The sequence below is a fragment of the Pundamilia nyererei genome, unplaced genomic scaffold (assembly GCF_000239375.1).
Source record: "Pundamilia nyererei isolate P.nyererei 1_Seehausen unplaced genomic scaffold, PunNye1.0 scaffold00158, whole genome shotgun sequence".
Taxonomy (NCBI): Eukaryota; Metazoa; Chordata; class Actinopteri; order Cichliformes; family Cichlidae; genus Pundamilia; species Pundamilia nyererei.
In genome coordinates, this window is record NW_005187559.1 from 505,688 (window position 1) to 525,364 (window position 19,677).

Consider the following 19,677-nt stretch of genomic DNA (forward strand, 5'->3'; position numbering starts at 1 on the left):
TATATATATATATATATCTGCTGAACTTTTGAGAATCTTCAGCAGAAGAGCATCTCTGGATTAAACCTTAAATGGGCTAAAGCAGCAGAAGACCACACTGGATGGCACTCCCGGCAGCTGAGAATGAGAAATGAGTGACCCAATTCCTACTGGCTCACCAAAGTTGTCAACAGAAAATGGAAAATACTTTACCTGTTCTGATGAGTCTTGGTGCAAAGAACATTTAAAAATGGATGTATGTTGCCTTCTATCAACAGTTTCAGGCTGTTGGTTCCCTTTTCTGATTACAGTCTGGCCTTCATCTAATGGCTGCTTCAAGCAGGGTAAGGTGTCATGTCGCTAAACCATCAGAATGGTTTCTTTAACGTGACAGTGAGGTCACTGTACTTAAATGGCTTCCACAGTCACCAGAGCTCAGTCTAACAGAGCACCTCTGGGATGTGGTGAAACACGACATTCACATCATGGATGTGCAGCCAACAAATCTGCAGCAGCTGTGTGAGGCTATTGAGCCAATATAGACCAAACTCTCAGAGCAACACTTCCAGCACCTTGTTGAATGTGTGCCATGAAGAATTAAGGCAGCTCTGAAGGCAAAAGGAGGTTCAAGATCTGCATATTAGTGGTTCATTTCAAATTCATTTCTAATCGTTATTCTCCTTCAAAAATCCCCTCTCACACCTTCAAATATTGCACTGTCATATTAAAATGAAAGCAGTTTTGGATCTATAGATGGATATAAAAAGAAACTCACAGTCAGCTAAACCTCAAAAACCACTTTTTTTGATTTCTACCTAGATGTAAAACTAATATAGTAACATAGTAATAGTAAACATGTAGTAATTACAGAGGCAGTTTCTGCTCTGGTTTATTGTATTTGATATGCATTTTTTAACACTATTGAAAGAAAACGATGGCAGTTTCTCTTATGGTCATCTAGATTCATGGTTATTTGTTTTTATTTGATTTTATTTTTTCCCCACCGCTGGGGCTTAGTAACCACAAGATTGAATTCCCTAACCAGCCTTTCAGTTTTAGATGAGCGCTGTCAACACTTAAGTGCCTTCCTGCTGTGGATGCTAACACAGCCATAGAGCTGACTAGCATGTGCCTGACCGCTTCTGGGCTCTTGCCGTGTTTGGATGTTGCTGGAAGGTCCCATGGTATCAGAGTGGGGGCAGCAAGCTGTGCTACACTATTGTGGGAGATCACAAACGCAGTTGTCCACTGATTGAAGCTCCCCTATTCCCAAACTATGTTAGCTTAATACACCTCAGGAGTTATCTTTGAAATCCAAGAAGCCCCAGGGACACCAGGGACAGTGAAGAGAGATGATTCCTCTCATGTTTCACTCTTCTTTGCATCTCACGTTGTCTTCAAAGTGGTTATTTGGCAATAAAAAAGATGAATATCTTATGTCGACATAATCAAATGCTAAATGTCTGAGCATATCTGAAACTAAGGTAATCTTAAGAGACTTGGGAGATAGGATGGCACTGCGTGATTTTTAATGACTTGCATCAATTCAGCCTATATTTTGTTTCATGATAAGAGAAATTAATGTCTCTCTTTTTTTTTTCTTTTTTTTAGTGAGGAAATAGTGCCAAGGCAGAGGAGGTGCATTTCTCTAAATTCAACCTTTAAAATGAACCATCATGTTCTGTTCTTCCTTCAGGTGAACAAAACAGACTGCATCTATGTGTCAGCAGATCCTTTAAGCAATAAGCAGCAGATGATAATTTCAGGAAAGGGTGAGGTAAGATGACTACACTAGGAAGCAGCGGTGGATGATGGCTGAATCATGCGTACAGATAATATGTATCAAATTTGAATCAGTGGGAAACCAGAGTTTGCTCAGGAAATGGTTTAGACCAAAGACTCCAGTGCTATTTTCTTATTGTCAGTATGCTTTAAATTACCTTGCACATTTCTTGTAAACGATGGCCCCTTTGCTTCTGCTGTTCTTTGTCCTGGCAAATATCTACTGAGAATCAGTCATGGCACTGACATGTGTGGATTCTTTTCCCCCTCAGTTACAGAGTGAAAAACAAACAATAAAAAGACAACACTTTTAAAACCTCGGTCACAATTGAATGATAATTAAAGCGTAGCTTTTTGTTCATTGGAGTGGTAAAATCAATTTCACAACAGCTATGATTGGTATTTAGAAAGAGGGGCAAAAAGGAAACGGCTGCATCTTTTATATCATTCCTCAGTCCATGTTATCTCTTGCATTGAGGTCTTAGAGGGAAAAAAAAACCTTTTAACCACAAGAAATGGATTTTCATTTAGCAAGGATATGGACACATATTCTCATTCCAATCTCTTCTGTATTCTTTTTCACCTCACTTCAAAATTGTCAAACACATGTAATGGCTGCATATCTGGGTCAGGGACAGGCTGTCCCACCAGCCATTGGTTGGAGCAGAAGCAGAGTACACCTCGCCTCTTGTAAAATGTTACAGCAAACGAAAGACGATGCGCAATCTATTTGTTTCTCGTTGTCTTCTCATTCATCGTCTGTGTGCTTTATGATTACAAAATCTCCCCTGTTTAGCCATTAACCCATTCAAGAAACCAAATAATAAACATCAAATATGTTTAAGCACGTTTCTTTCAATCAATGGGAACACCTTCCTTAAAAATCTTTACGCTGTATGTGTGCGCTGCTCTCATCCTTTTAGAGATTAAAAGCATTTTATTGATTCTAGCACTTCTTCTGTACGTCTTAGAGGTTTGAGGGATGAATTGACAGTTTTAAACCTCTTCAATTGTATGGGAAAATAAATGTGCAATGATGTCTTTTATGGCCCGCACTTGCCCCCAAAAAGCTGCGTAACAGCCAAGCCTGTAAATATCAAGCCAGTCGTGTTGCTGTGCTATGAAACACAAGCACAGTCTGGAGGATCTGCTGCCAGCGTGTCTGTGCCAGACACCACGGGACACCCCCAGAGGTTCCTCATCTATTGCCCAACAGGTCAGAGCTTTTTTGGAGGCTTTGATGTTTTGGCTGATCTGTGTAAATGTCACCTGCGTTTGGAAGTGCTTCAGGACTATTAATTGTCTGCCAGGACGATCATTTGCTCTTTGCTTAGCACTGTAGTTTTATCTGATGGACTCAATTTGGACTGATCAAAGTAAAGCAACTGTATTTATTAAATACCTCATGGGGGGGGGAGTGTAATTAAAGGATGCATCTGTGGCCTGAATGGATGCACAACTTGTAACCTTTGTAAAGTGTTTTTACTGAGAGTTGTTCAGGTAAAGTAATCAACAGGTGCACCTGTAGTTTAGCAGCTTACTTGGTTTTTTTTAGTCATCATGTGTCTGAATTATGCTTATGCCAGTAAAGCTAAATTGAATTGGACTGGATTGAAAAACCCAGTTCCAAAGAAAAAGGGGGGAAAGCCATCACTGACCTTTTACCCAGCAGACATCTTGGCTTATCACAGTAGGGAAAGCACAGGTGGAATTAACAATGGCTCGGTTCTCTTTAGCATCCCACTAACTACGGCAGCATGCATAAAAGCAGCACCTCCACTAAGTAGAACTGAGCCATCAACAACACACCCGAGCATCCCTGCTGTGACACGAGGACGGAGCAGCCGAAACTGGATTAACGCAAACCGACTGGCACAAGTGTCCACGGGCTCTCTCCTCTTACAGGCCTGTAAAATACAAAAGGTTTTTATTCATTCGTGTACATAAAAATTATTAACTTACCAGGAGTATTATCACTGCCATTGAAAATGATCATTATTTACTCATTTAATTCATGCGCAGATCGGAGTCTGCTGTGAAAAGGTGTGACTCACAGTCTCTCGTGTGCGCTGGTAGCCATAGTCCTTACAGTAGGGAGAAAAAATGTGGTATAATAAGACTGATTATAATCGCTGGAATATCAGCTTAACAATTTGAGGAAAGATTTGACTGTGGAAAAAAAAAAGTCTGTGAACTACAGAATATCTAGTTTCCACCCTTCCACCCATTGCTTTAATGACAGCTTGTTCTCAGTCTGGTGGGACTCCACAACATGAGATAACCCATGTTATCCTAGCTTGAGCTCTCATTGTTCTGGAAAGCTCTTTCCTTTTTATACTTATTTAACCTTTTTTTAAGCAGGAAAATGGGACTCTTGAGGTTTCAAATCTCTTCTGCAAAACTCAGCAGCTTGTTGAGATGCTGGGATGTTTGGCTTTTTTAATATTTAGGTGCAGCTTTAACCCTCATCCTACTAACATATCTAACTGGCTGGAGTCTTCCTGGGGATTTCTTAGAGCTTTATTATTGCAAAACTGAAATCTATACTTTCTTTTTTAATCCGAAGCACAATCCACTGTATTACTTATCATCCTGGTGTCACTTAGTTTTCAGTCATTTTAAGGAAACATTATTTGCTTACTTATTTGAAATTCTGTCAATAAAGGATTATGAGCAGAATCTCTGACAAAGGGCAGCCCTTTAGTCTGACTTTTTTTCATTGTGCAGGGACTGAACAAACAACTAAAATTAGCCAAAGCTAAACATACACTACAGGCAGCTCTAGCATACAGTTGCCTCATGCAATGCTCAGGGCATGTTGGCATGTGACAAGAGGAGCAAATAGTTGCTGTCGTCCTGTTTGAGTTTTCAAACAGATTTTCCAGCCGAGCGTTGGTCGGTCACATCAGCAGGTGGATGTTTCCTCACTGCTGCTCGGATTGGGGCTTACAATGTAGCAGCATCAGCTCGTCTATTCTCCAGCTGTTTCATGTAGCCTTGGTGATGTTTCCAGTATTCTAGTAACTTCCAGTCTGGGCGATTTCCCCATCCAGATAATAAATGCAGCAATGGAGTTTTTCTTCTTTAAAATGCCTGGCAGAGTACTCAAATCCTTGATACTGTCCGATGTTTTACTGTAAGACTAACTTTATATGAGGTAGATGTGCATTCTATACACACTATATAATCAGCCAATCACATGACAACATCTTAATCTACTGAGGCCTATAGACGTGCTCAAGACAGCCTGCTAATATTCAAAGAAAGTAACTTTGAATGTGGCAAGTTTTTTGGTGCCAGGTGAGCTGTTATAAAGAGTTCAGAAACTGCTGATTTATGGGGAAGTTCCTACACAACCATCTTTAGGATTTACAGAGAATGAGTCTAAAGTAGAGATAATATCCTGCGAGGTACAATGCTGGGTGAAAATACCTTACTGTTGCCAGAGATCAGAGGAGAAAAGCCAGACAGCTTTGAGGTGATAGAAAGGCAATCGTAACTCAAATACACACAATTTAAAATCAAAGTATACAGAGCAGCATCTCTGAATGCACAACACACTGAAGCATATGGGCTACAACAGCATAAGACCACACCCAGTGCCAGGGTTTCAGCTAAGAACAGGAAACCGAAGCTCCAATTCACAAAAGTGGTCCTCAAAATTGGAAAAACGTTTTCAGGTCTGAATGAATTATGACCACATTATGACATGTTATTCCAACAGTATAACATGACATCCTCTCTAATTGGTAACAGCCTCTACAGTCACCAGAGCTCAATCCAGCAGACCACCATTGGGATGTGTTGCAATGGGTAAATGCACAGTGTATGGTAGTAGAACAGGAAATTCTATCATGGATGTGCAGCAGTTGTGTGGTGCTACATGTCAATATATATCCGATGAATGTTTCCAGCATCTTGCTGAATCTGTGCTGGGAAGAATTTAAACAAAAGGAGGTTCAAACGGTTACTATCATGGTGTACCTAATAAAGTGTCGGACGAGTGTATAAATGTCATTATATGTTATTGACTTTCATTGCAAGCAGCTAGTGTAATTTTTTTTTATGTGTATTCCAATGAAAAACTCCCCCTCTCGTGTATTAAAGCACATTTTAATATTTTCTTTGGACTTAATTTTCCAAAGGCATCATCTTTTCATTCATTAAACATAACAAGCTTTGATTTCCCTGATAGAATCTTTGCCTCGATTACTTTATTTTCCTGCTTGTTCTCTGTCACTGGTATGACTATTATTTCAGAGTTTTAGTGTGGAGGTCGTAATGAGCCTATGTTGTGCTGCTTTGTGCGCATAGATTTGGGTTTCTTTAGTCTCTTCCACTGTGTCATTAGACGGCCAATGCTGTGTCATTATGGAGCTCAGGCATGGGTGGAAGCAGCAGGAGAACGAGGTTCAGCTCTCTTTCTCTCTCTCTCTCTCTGTGTTTCTCAGAGATCCTCCTCCGCATGTCCCCTTCTGTCTGTCTGTCCATCTGTCTGCGTCTGTTTAACTACATTTATCTGTCTGTATTTCAGTCCTCCCTCTCTCCCTCTGCCTCCCCGTCACACACGTCCATGCAAATGTGAAATCTCTCCAGGCTCGTTTTTGTAATGCTTCTTTAGTCACGTGCTCTTGTTTCCAGCTGTTAAAGCTGTTAGTTTTACTCCAAAAGATAATTTTCGCTGGTTGTAAATAATTAGCTTGATCAATCAACGTTATTGAAGGAGCGTCAGAGCAGAGAGTGAGAGGAGAGGACCTCTATGGGAGTTTCTCCCTCATGATGAATCTCGCTGTTCCCCAGTTCAGTGACATATGTTATTTTCTGCACAACATGAGCCAAACTAGTTTTCCCCCACAATTATCTAATCGTTTATTTTCATTTCACTTTTTTGGAAGGCCTTGGGGCGGGAACGAGGCTATTGCCCAGGGGTATCATCGTGATGTGATTGCTTGTCTTTTGTTTTGAAATAATGCTCTTTATGAGTTTTTAATATGTTTTTCTCCTCCACCTTCCCCTTAGATTAAAGTTCCCGACTTTCAATCTATCCTACGGCTCAAGTCTTTATTGGGCTATATTTCCACTTTACTTTTCATCCTCTATTGTACACTCAAGTGGAAAAGCTTCTGCTTAGAGAAATACATCAAGGCTAGAATGACCTCTGAAATTATCCTCTTCTCGTCTCACAAAATATGAAGAGGCTTTGAGGACTTTCTGGAATGAATAAATACTCAGATGGCAGGATTTAAGAACGTATGTCACCTAAATTGTCCTAAGATGAGAACAAACAGGCGATAAAAATGTTTTGGCGCAGGAGAGCAAAACACTGTCACCGTCAGATCTTAAAGTGCAGCCTGAGATGTATGTGGTTGTAAAAGGCCAGATAAGTTCAAGGGAAAGTAAAAATTTGAGTGTTTACCTTTTTTGTTATGAGGATGATAACCAGGAACTTGGCACAGTGGAGCTTTTCAAAAGAAGCCCCACTCAAGAATGTAAGAGGAGCTGATGTTTACTAGAATATAGTGTAGCTTTAGACATAATCAGAAAGGTTACTTTTGAAATATGAAAGCAATGCAGAAAGTGTCTTAGATGCTGTTTGACCAATTTTAATTAACCCGTGTCTCATGTTTAGTTCCGGTAAACCTGTTTTCATTGTTTACCAAAAGGAAAAATGACACAATTTATTACCATTTTGAACCTCAGACTTCTTGTTTTTGGCTCATTTCCTGTGACAAACGTATAAGATAAAACTCTTTCAATGACTTTACACACACACATTGACACTACACGTGCGGTTTTCAGGACTACACCGATTCCGTGTACCTTTGTCCACACTCTGTCCTCCTTCTACATGGCCTGCTGTATGTCTGCAGAAACCATCTGTAGTTTGTCACGCTTTGTCCCTGCTGCAAATTGGTGGTGGGACACAATAAATAAATAGCTTTGCCTGAGTTGTTACTTATCGATCAGTATTTATCATTTATTCATTGTTGGGACTAATATGTAATATGGCATGAACATGATTCACTTCTAATTTATTTCAAAGAAATACATTTCAGTAGGGCTAAGACCTGCCAACACTAGCTGACTGGAAATACTAAAAGTGACCCTTAAAAGACAGCAAAGTGCACAGTAATGTGACCTGACACTGGATATAAAACTTTAACCACAAATAAGGTTATTGTAGAATAGAATGCCTTTTATTGTCACTAAACACATGTACAGCTGAATTATCCAATCCAACACTTTATAGTAGCCATTGTTAATAATGTGGAATATGTTATGTTAATTACACTTTAATTACACTTTATAATAGATTTTTAAATATAAATTTGCATTTCTTAAATAATTATTAGTTACTTGCTGAGCTTTGGATTGTTTTTCCAGTCAGTGCCAATCACAGGACAAAAAAAAAATACTCTGAAAACTGGTTACATATTTTTATCGAGATTGGTTCTTTCATTTTTGTCCAAAATGTGGAGCTAGGGTACTTTTTATCATGACGACACGCACCTCCCAGAGTTTTAAAGAGAATGTAAGTTGGCTAATGGGCGGAGGCAGCAGTCTACATCCAAAAATTCTAGATAGCAGTTAATGTACTTTTTTTTTTTTTTTACATACTAATTAGTTTCATTTTCACTCACCATTTAGATTTACAAACTAAAACAACTTGTCTGTGGTTTAGGAAAAAGACTTTGATGCTCAAGTGGACCCAGTAAATTGAAATACGATGCCAACAGTGCCGTGCCCAAGTGTCCACCTTTGAGGAGTTAGACAGGATACACTTATAATACAGTAAAACCTTTACTAGAAAACTACAATAGCATTGTAATCATTAAAAAATACACAGTGTTGAACTCTCACTACATAATATCGTAAATTGTAATATTACTAACGAAGAGTAAACATGTTATAATTTGTAAAACTAACTGGGTTTTTTGTTTGTTTGTTTGTTTTTCAACAGTAAAACTAACTGTTGACTAAAGTTTAATTAACTAACTACGCTGAGTTTGACTCCACAGGGGGCGACAGTATCCATATTGCAAACAATACGGTGCCGTTGCACATCTCTGGGCTTTCGCGAGCCCGTGCTCATCTGGATTTCTATTATTTTTGTGTGTTTTTCATCATGTGTGTGAAAGCATTATTGTCAGCAATCTGCTCAGAGCGCAGGGAACCGTCGACAAGTTGCAGCGGGGCCATCAGCTCCGGTGGCTGAACACTTTCCACAAGTGTGTGTTTGCTCACATGTGCTCATAAGAGAGGCAAGGAAAAAGACACTGAATTCTGCGTTGCCATAGTAACAGAGACGACAATTACACCCCACCCCAACAAGCCTCCCCCCCCCTCCTTGCTGGGAAGGGGTGTAGTTTTATCTTGATTTGTGTGCACCTCATGGTGGTATAACGTCACTCTGGAACCCCGGGAAGGCTCCCCCACAACCTCTTCAACCACCGCCACCAATGCCGTCACCTCTTCCTCTTCCTGCAGACAGGAGAATAGACCGCAGTTGTTCTGCCTCTCTTTCATCTGCCTGTGTTGTGTGAGACCACCGGCGTGCCGGGCCTGGCGTTTTTATCCTCGACCTGAGTCATCCACTCTTCCCTCCATAGGATGAAAGGGGAGCTACTGAGAATTCTCCCCCGAGGTGGTCAGACAGGAAATACAGTCTATGTGTGACAGTGCCTGATTATGTGTCTGTACACATGTAAGAGGTGTCTGAAGAGTGGCTCTTCATCATATCTCTCCACAAGAATCCATGTCAGATGGCCACATGAATGGTCTAATAATACTAATGACCCCGTTGCAGGTGTGTGTTTCAGGGCCATGTGTGTACAGTAATGTGTGTGCGTGCGGGCCCCTCTAACAGGAGGGTGCCAGAATGAAAAGGGAGAAAGAGCAGTAATTATGGCCTCCCATGTTCAGCAGAAACATCAGAGGGAAGTAATTTGTTGCTCTATATTTAATCAGTGGAGATAACGAGAGTGACTGCAGCTGTCTGGGCCTATGGGCAGGCGGACAAGCAGGAACACCATTTCCTCCAAAACCCATTAGTCTTTAATGCAGCAGTCCACAGCATCTTATTTACATACTTTTCCGTGGTCACATAATCATTATCACCCTTTCTATGTCGAATTTGTTCAATTGTGTTGTTTTTCTTCATCACCTTTACCCTGTTTTATCTCATAGCACTTCACTCGCTTCCTCTCATCTGTCTCATGACTTGACTCCAGCTATTTTATTTCCTCAGTCACCTGAAGCAGTTTCCTAGTACTTTTCCTCTGGGTTCTCTTGTACCGTCGTTATCTCCATTTGCCTATTACTGACTCTGCCCATCTCTCCATCACCTCTCTTAGGGTGCAGGTGGAGTTTTATGTGAACGAGAACACTTTTAAGGAGCGCCTCAAGCTGTTCTTCATCAAAAACCAAAGATCCAGTAAGTTGCCCGTGTTCGGGATCGCGCTTTCCCTGGTTGAGTGAATTTCTTGTCTGCTGTCTTCTTTTTTTAAACCACTTGTTCAGCTGAACACGTGTTTCGTTTTAATGTGTGGTGTGCTGCCATTCTTGCTCTGCATTTCATCACCAGTTATTCAACTTGTCCACTCTCTGTGCCTGCGTAAAAGTCTGTGTAGCGGGTTTGATTATCAGTGTGCTCATTTACAAGGATGGTGTACAGTAATATTAATATTTCTACATTTCTACTGAATACACAAGTTGCTTTTTGGGGGGGAGGTAATTGGCTTATTGTGAATTATCAAGGGGTTGTTTACTAGTTAGGCAATATACTACACGCGTGCACTTCAGCTACATTAGGCCAAAGCATTGTTAGTCCTGGCCAGAAATGCACATTGAAAAGATGAGATGAATCAACTTTCAGAAGGACTTTCAAGCTTTCTGGTAGTGATAATTAGTGGTATATGAAATACTCCTAGTTGCCCAGAGGATTTATTTCTTAAGAATTTGTGTCATGTCTTCATTGAAGCTTTAATCGTAACAGATTCAAAGAGCACTGCACTACTTAAAAGAATCCTGCAGAGCTTTATTCGGTGTCACATTTTTAAATCATGCATCAAGGATATTGATAGCATTGAATAAATTGTATCTTCATAAATTCTGCCGTATTGGTGTTGTCTTTGACTCGCTGGCTATTTCTTTTTCGAACTGCAGGTCTGCGAGTGCGAATGTTCAACTTTTCTCTAAAAGTGCTGAGCTGCCTCCTCTACATCGTCCGAGTCCTGCTGGACAACCCGCAAGAGCAAAGACAGGACTGGTGAGCAATATGGCGTGAACGATGGCTCAACTGGGTAAAAGAAGGTTCTCTGATAGCAGGAGCAAAAGCAACAAGTCAATAGAGGGGACAGCAGTGTGTATGTGTGTGTGTATAAAGTATCCCGTAACTTTATGGAGGAAGAGAAAAACAAGTCTGGAAACTGAACCGTTTAGTGGCTCAGTCCAGTTTTGATGAAAGCTGCTGGGATGAAGACGTCTTATTCATGCTGTTCATGTGGTTTTACCCCCTGCAGTGTGAGCGGAGTTAACTGCACCAAACAAAACACGTCATCCCGTCCATGGAGTGAGTTTGACTGGTAAGCATGCAAGGCTTTAATTAGGAGTGATGGCTTTAGCCTGCAGAATAGGACCATGAAACCATCCTGGGATACTTTGATCCACGACACCAGCTCTCCGGCCGGAAATGTTGTATAATGCAATCAATGCGACTTCGCTTAACTGATGCAATCCACAATGTTGATATTAAACATTACTGATCCACCTTCGTTTATCACGATTCAGCTGTATGGATTACCTGCCAACATAATATGCACGCAGTGCCTGTGCAGCCTAATCAACAGTGATCTAGTGAAGACAGAGTATCTAATATACAGGAGCAGAGAGAGAATCCAGGAGGTGTGTTTGGACCTGGGGCCTTGCCCTGTCTCCTGCTCAGGGACCTATTGATCTAATTGGTGGCTGATGACATTGGCTAAGCTCTGGCGCCAAATGAATAAGGAGCCTGACTCAGTGAGCTCAGGAAAGGGATGGGCCACCTCCTGCTCCAGGCAGTAGACTTGTAGCATCGTGCCAAGCAGCCTCAAGCTCAGGTTCTTTTTTTTTTCCTCTGGGGGGAGTGGGGGGTTACTTTCCTTTAACCTCATACAATATGATAATTATCCAGTTATGATGATTATACAGTATTATCAGCACAGTTTAATTAGTCTAGTTTAATTTTAACATTGTCTGCCTGTTTTTTTTCCCTTTCTTTGTGACATCTGTCTCCTCCACTTTGCATTCTTCCCTTTTTTTTCCCCACCTCTGCAGGAAGCTGATCATCTGGGTTGACAGACCTCTACCGCTGTGGGCACTGCAGGTTAGATACATCTGTAACATTCCCATGTAAACAAGGCCTCCATTTTTGTGTCTGATCACTTCTGCATGCACGAATGCACAGAAGTCAAAATATCTGCGTATGCTTTAACGGCTTATTGCCAATTCAATCTAGGTCACATTATTTCAGCTCATTCTTACTTGACATATATTTACAGTTACAATGTGGTTACCCACACATACATATAAATGTACATCAGACACCAGGCTGTCTCTTGCTTCACTTAAACCTGTTCCTTCTGAAGCTCAAACATCAGCACACCCACTGATTCCACCTACGCTCCCCATCTCTGCGACTCCTAATTTCTGTGTCTGCTCTCCCTCTGTCTGTTTCTCCACATTACTCTCTCTCTCGCTCTCTGTTTTTGCAGGTGCTTGTGGCTTTCATCAGCTTTTCGGAAACTATGTTACTCGTGTATCTCAGCTACAAGGTGAGCCACTCACACGACCCCATTGGCCAGCCTGTTTGTGGTGGTGTATGTGGGGGATTTGCATGGATTTCTGATGCTTGATGGTGGTGACTGTCCACTGGACATTTCTGCTGTGCTATTAAAGTTGAAGTGATGGCATTCTGTCTTTCAACCATAGATCATTTTTACATTAATTTTTAAAAAATGAAGCTGAAGCTTACAAACTGTGACCTTCTTTGGCATCTAAAATCTCTTTAGTGGATTAAACAAGATTATCTCAATTGATAAAATGTTCTCAAAAGAATATTATTTACACCTGCTGTAATTTTATTTGGGTGCCACAGCTCTGCTTTGGGAGCTTTCCTGCTGCCCCTAAATGCTAAGGTGGGGGCAAAAAACTCCATGTAGTCAATGTCCATTTACTAAAAGTCACAGTCACATAGTCACGGACAGAAGCAACACGAAAGGAAGATCTGTGATTGGAGGTGGGTTGCAAAGTGGCTTTCAGATGAACAGCAACTATGGCGTGGCACCCTATGTGAGATATTCCCCGGATGTAGAAAATAATATGGTAAATGAACTGTTTTCTATGCTACTACTACTATTACTACTACTTGAACGCTCGAAGCACTTTATATAACTTGTCTCACTGACCCATTTATACAAACGTTTATGCAAGGGCTCTTTTGCACATTTTACATCACTCTGCATTTAATCATCAGTTATTATTAAGCTGTGTCTGTCCTCCACAGTGTGTCCCCCTCCCTTCAACCCCAATCATTTGCTGCACCTCCCCGAGCCTGACTCTGCTGGAGGTTTCTTCCTCATTACAGGGAGTTTTTCTTTTCCACTGTTGCCAAGTGCTGCCTCATAGGGGGCCGCCTGATTGTTGGGGTTTTCGTTCTGTTATTTTAGACTCTTTACCTTAAAGTATAAAGTGCCTTGAGTCAACTGTTGTTGTGATTTGGCACTATATAAATCAAACTAATTTGAATTCTGTTGAAGTAAATTCACACTCTTATGAATGCATTGTGAGCAGATCAAACCACCAACCTTCCAATTAGTAGACCACCTGATCTACCTCCTTAGTGACGTCATACCCTGCTTGAACTAATGCTATACCTGTTTTGCTGGTAGATTGAGTAGTTTCCATTTATGGTATAATTGAGCAATGAGTAATTAATTCAATTACTGCTGTTGTGCAACATGCATTAATTGGCACAACTCTCACCTTGGAAACGTGCACGGATGTACCCTGCCGCTGTCTGACATCTGCAGGTATAAAACAAACCAAGAATCACCAGCTGGAAGCAGCAAACCTCATCTCCTGCTCAGTTGTTTGTTTGCTTCAAATTCTGGGTTGTAGTCATTTCTGGTGAGTTAATGTGACCTATCGAAGGAGAAGTCTTTTTCACCACCACTCTAGTTTTTTATTTATTTATTATTTTATGTCATTGCTGTTTAGGGTAGTCCCTGAAACAGGAATCTCGTTTAGAGAACCAAAAGCAGATTTTCTAGGTACACTCTAATAAATTGACATTTTTTGTTCTCCTTTGATGCTGCTCCTTTGCTCTTGCATTTGGAAAGAACCTCAGAGCTCCTTGAGGCTTCCTCAGCATTGTCCTGTTATGGACACATTTGAAGCACTTTTGGGGAGGACCGCCCTTCTCCAGGCAGAGGGAAGGCAATTCATCAATGTGTGTCTGGATCTGAAACTATAAGCTTATAAGGCGCTCTCTCTGCAGATTGCTCTGGAGGCTAGAGACCTTAGCATTTAGAGCTGACTGATTCCTGTGGACATAGCCTATGCCTGTCCACCTACACTAGTCAGATTCAGGTCAGCCATATGAAGGCGGGAGAGACATAAAAACAGCTATGGCTGACATCTTAATTGAGCAGAAAGGCTTAGTGGAAACTGAGTAATGCTGCTTCCTTCCTCAAAAGACAGTCATACAACCCTAACACACACCCCGATTTATTGTATGGTGCAAAAGCTCATCAATTTGTTCCCCTGCACTTTGTGGTAACTGGGCCTGTTATGTGTTAATCTCCTAAGGTCGCCAAGACAATGGAGTTTCCTGACCCCTGTGTGTGGTTTGTGTTTCCAGGGCAACGTTTGGGAGCAGGTACTACGTGTCCCTTTCATTCTGGAGATGATCAGCGCTGTTCCCTTCATGATCACTGTAAGTGGAAGGATACGCATTACTGAGCACTGACGGCACGGGGAGTCTCTGCAGGCAGCCATTTGTTTTGGGCTTCAAGCACTGTAGTCCCACCCACCTATGAAAAAAAAAAAATCACACATCACTATCCAGTACCTGAAACCGTGAGGATATCCCAAGATGCACAGAACCCCCTTTACTGCCAGAGACCATGATTGTGTAACATATGAAAACAGAGCGATAAGAGCTAAGTAAGCCTGAGCATTTCTTTTTCTCTCGACAGGTGATTTTGCCATCCTTCAGAAATCTCTTCATCCCTGTCTTTTTAAATTGCTGGCTGGCCAAGCATGCTTTGGAGAACATGATAGTAAGTGGAGCGCAATGTCCCTGTCCATTTTTTTTTCATCTCAGCATCTCTATTATGCTATTTTGTTGGCATGCAATTGCCCCTCTCTGTTTCCCATTTCAGCTCACCAGTTTTATCTTAAACACTCTCCTACAAAGGTAAATCAGTCAGAAAACCTATAAAATAATAACATGGATTTTATTTCCTGAGGCACTTAACATTCCCTCCCTCAGTCAGTCCAATGACATCCAGCTAACTAAGGCTGCTTCACATTATTTGGTAACCTCCCTCTCCTGCTGCTTTTTATATTCCAGCAATTGGCAATGCCTATCTCATTTTTAGTGCATTTCAATATTCCTGCTTTTTTTTCATTTAAGGTTGTCCATCAGCTACATTTCATCCTCATTTTACACTTGCACAATGCAGCACTTAGCTTGTTGTCATTTGCATACATTGACTCCTATCTGTCTCACCATCTCTCTGCAGAATGATCTCCACAGGGCGATCCAGCGGACGCACTCAGCCATGTTTAACCAGGTGGTGATACTTATCAGCACACTGGTCTGTCTCATGTTTACGTGGTGCGTACCCTTACTGCTGACATTACACTGAGAGCCGGGGCCAAAAAAACACAGGCAAAAAAAGGACATTAGATAGAGGTTGAGTGGGAAGTGAAAGGTGTCGCGGCCATGGATGGAGTGAGAAAGGAAAAGAGGGCGAGATTGACGACCATTAGTGTGATACATGCAAAGGCAAAAAAAAAAGAGAGAGAGAGAGAGCGAGAGGAGAATGAAAAATGCAGCCACTGGAGCTAAGAGAGCGAAAGGCAGAGAGCAGAAAGGTAATTGGTAACTGTAAGAGTGAGATAGAGCTCTGAGATGACAACTGGCAATTTCTTCAGTGCACTGGAGGATGTGGCAGCTTGCTGGTGTGAAAGCCTGAGCTAATCCAGAAGTTCATTCACACAGTATCTCCGACCATTTCCGGGTTTGACATTTGCCTCTTGACTCATCTGTCCCTTAAAAATTATGATATTATGCCCAGCCAGGAGTCGCACACCTATTCATTTTAAAGTATACCATGTTCGATAAATGCACTCGGGCGTGCATTCACTCCCATTTCCACACATTCAAAGTCACACATATAGGCACAGGCGTGAAAAACAGTTATCCGTGGATATTGCCCCTCCACGGGCGCCCATACCTCGCCGAGTGAAGCAGGTGCCTATGGCTTAGGTGTGAAGTCTCTATCTCAACGATGCCCGCTCCTTTTTCTTATTCTCTCATCAGCATTTGCGGCATTCAACACCTCGAGCGAGCGGGCAACAACCTGACCCTGTTCGACTCGCTCTATTTCTGCGTGGTCACCTTCTCCACAGTGGGGTTCGGCGATGTCACCCCACAGATCTGGCCCTCGCAGCTCCTGGTGGTCATCATGATCTTTGTGGCACTCATTGTGCTCCCCATCCAGGTGAGAAGTGAAAGCGCTAAAGTTTGAGTGCAGAGCAAGTTTAAACAGCACTCAGATTAATTTAAATAAAAGCAGCGGCGGCAAAAATCATTTCGTCCATCTCCATCAATTTTTTTTCAAGCGACCAACAGCTTCGAGCTCTCCTTCAGTTTGTAGTGAGGTAAAAAATAAGAGATAAACTAGCCACAGATGTGTCTAAAACTCATCAGAAATAAGTTAACATTTTTCTTGGTACACAACACATAAAGTCTTCCTACTTAACACTAATATTTTTTGTGTTTCCCCCCCCCCATCACACAATAATGTGATGACTCACTGCAGCCTACATAGATTTGCAAGACTATTTTTATTCAGAGAGCAACAAGAGTGTCTTCCATACTCACTCAATTCCCCAAATCCCTCTCCTGTCATTTAACTGCTCCGCTGAGGGAACCTCATGACAGAGAATTGGAGCAACCGTTTACCAACACACACTCACACAAACACACTATTTGTACAGCGACTGATAAAAACACCCTGACAAATGCACTTGTCCCTCTGTATCCTAACAGTTGTCTCTCATATTTGTGTAAAGCTTTTATCCCTGAGGAAGCTGCACTAGCTGTTTGTCTCCCGAAAGACTCGAAGGCGAAAATATGATAAATTTCCACTGTGTATATGCTGTACCTGCAGTTAGGAGGTTTTTGTGGGCAGGAAATCTCTCACGCTCTCACTACTGCTACACAAGTGATGACGCTACAAATTGTTGCTAACTTTTTTTCTCTGTTTTTGGTGGCATCAAATAAGCAGACACACACTGTACTGTAGGTGTAGGACTGCATCCTACACAAGCATGATCTCACTATTTTTATTATTTATCTGTGTTGTTTTGTTTCCACGAGTAAGGGCTCCATGGTTGCAAATAACTTCACAAATCATGACCATAAAGACTTTGGGGAAATTTGCACTTGCATGCTGTTGATTACTGACGGGGTTATCATGTCATCCTCTTCGGCCCCTCACTCTATCTTTCATCCATAAATACCTTTGACATTTAGAAACTGGCCCACCCCTTTGCCCTCTCTCCACAAACGCAACTCCACCCCCACTCACTCTGCGAGTGTGTCCTTCTGTCTGACTCTGATCCTGCCATGACCAGACTCCAGGTTACACAGGAGAGCCGCAGAGCACATCAGGATTCAGCCATCGCTCTGATTCTTATTGCTTCCTCTGTTGATTTTTCCTGTAACTGTCCCCAACACACAACAAATCCGCCTCTCTTGCCAAGACATTTTGTGCAATTTTGAGCCTCAAAAGAATCATTATTGTAAATACCATTAAAATAAGAAGTCTGAAATTTAATCCAATTCTCTTGTTTAAAATTCAAATTGCCCAGCGTGAAGAAAAATCACTATACTTTTGTAATAGAGTCTAAAAGAGGACGAAATAAAACACATTTGTTGTAGCTGGATGATGCTTTTACCCTTTAATAAGCCGACATTATCTCAACATAAAGGTGATCACATTTATCTGGGCCAAAATGATTAGTTCATAGAGAAAAACTGCACACTAATGAAATATGCCCATTGAAATCTGATAGATGTAGGTGTATGGCCAGAAACATCGGAGACTCATTGTGACTGTGGCTGATAAACTTAAAAATCGTGAAAATATGTGTGTTCAGACCAACAACAGTATCAACCATGATTTTGTGGAGAACTGCTTACATGGAGTGAGACAAAATTGCATCATGATAGTTCTTTCTGGACCTGCTGGAATCACCGGGGGAACAAACGGGATAATAAATGCTCCTTTTCTCCCCTCAGACTGAATGAAGTGTCAGGTGTAAAATAGCTTGTTCTTTTGCTGTGGAAATCTGCAAGAAAGTAGATCACTCTTACATCTGTTAAAACCTCAAACTACCCATTTATTCGCACAACTTTCCAGAGCTCAGACAAAAAAAAACAACAAAAAAGTCTCTCTATGGAGCTCTCTTTAAGCCTACTGTTATTTCCATGCCCTGCCTTCCCATGCTAATATCCGCTATCATGTTCCATTCATTCGCTATGCTGAACTAACTTCCACCTGTCTTAATTCCCCTCAAACACTCTCTCTAATCACATGGAAACACTATATAGTACAAGGCATTGTTTTCTTTTCATGTACCACCTGGCTCCTCCCTGTATCCAGGCTAACTTAATCCAGTTTCCATCTGTTGAATGTGATGGATGTTTTTCTCAATGCAGTTTGAGCAGCTGGCCTTTCTGTGGATGGAACGACAGAAGTCTGGAGGAAACTACAGCCGCTACAGGGCACAGACGGAGAAACACGTGGTTCTGTGTGTCAGCTGTCTCAAGATCGACCTCCTCATGGACTTCCTCAATGAGTTCTTCGCTCACCCCCGGCTACAGGTCTCTCCAAATGGTTTTAAGTAGGACAAGGGGGAGGTTGGGGGCTCTTGTGTGTGCACATTTGTTGTCTGTAATGATCCTCTCCAGGTGCCAGGTCGACTGAGTTTAAGGCAGAGAATGAACTTTTCAGTAGGAAAAATTAAACCGCTATCTTATTCATTTGAATGAATGTGTGCATATTTATTTGTTTCTTTGGGGGTTATTTTGATTGGTCTGCTCCACAGGTGGGGTTTAAAGGGAATAAAATATCTCTAAATATCATCTATAGTTTTGGGGCTAAATCTAGGACTCTACCAGGGTGGCTTTGCGTTATTCACACTTCTGTTGTTTGAGATAAGCAGTTTTTGCACCTGTCCACTTTATTCTTAATGGCTTTTTCTGCCCTGGAAGCAGTGCTTCTAGCTCACCTCGCTACACTAAGGTGACCATACAAATTTACACACAATACTCCACAATGACAAAGTGAAAAGAAATTGCTTGAACTTATTGCAAAATGTAAAAAACAACAACAACAACAACAAAAAATAACATGTACCAAAAAGTATTCACGGGCGCCGCTACTTTGGGGAGTTTCTCTCGATCTTCTTTGCTGAACCTCTCAAGATCCACCAGGTTGGTTAAGGTATAAAATAGGGAACAAGTGAAACTCTGTGAATACTCTCTAGATGTACTATATAAGGAAATCTGAGCAGTTTAGCACAAAAGTAGGAAAAACAGTTCCATATCCCCAAAGGTTGATCCTGTTCATCTGGACATAG

At 41.5% G+C, this 19,677-nt stretch overlaps 1 protein-coding gene across 1 annotated transcript in view; it reads left to right on the plus strand.

Moving 5' to 3' along the window:
- kcnt2b (potassium sodium-activated channel subfamily T member 2b) overlaps positions 1-19,677 on the plus strand; it is a 42,601-nt gene that overhangs the window by 5,150 nt on the left and 17,774 nt on the right. The window contains exons 2-11 of the mRNA XM_005745378.1: positions 10,116-10,195; positions 10,927-11,029; positions 11,283-11,345; positions 12,076-12,124; positions 12,513-12,572; positions 14,660-14,734; positions 14,997-15,080; positions 15,546-15,640; positions 16,349-16,529; positions 18,755-18,919. Of these exons, the coding sequence (XP_005745435.1) occupies positions 10,116-10,195; positions 10,927-11,029; positions 11,283-11,345; positions 12,076-12,124; positions 12,513-12,572; positions 14,660-14,734; positions 14,997-15,080; positions 15,546-15,640; positions 16,349-16,529; positions 18,755-18,919 (955 nt within the window). The remainder of the gene's footprint in view (positions 1-10,115; positions 10,196-10,926; positions 11,030-11,282; positions 11,346-12,075; positions 12,125-12,512; positions 12,573-14,659; positions 14,735-14,996; positions 15,081-15,545; positions 15,641-16,348; positions 16,530-18,754; positions 18,920-19,677) is intronic.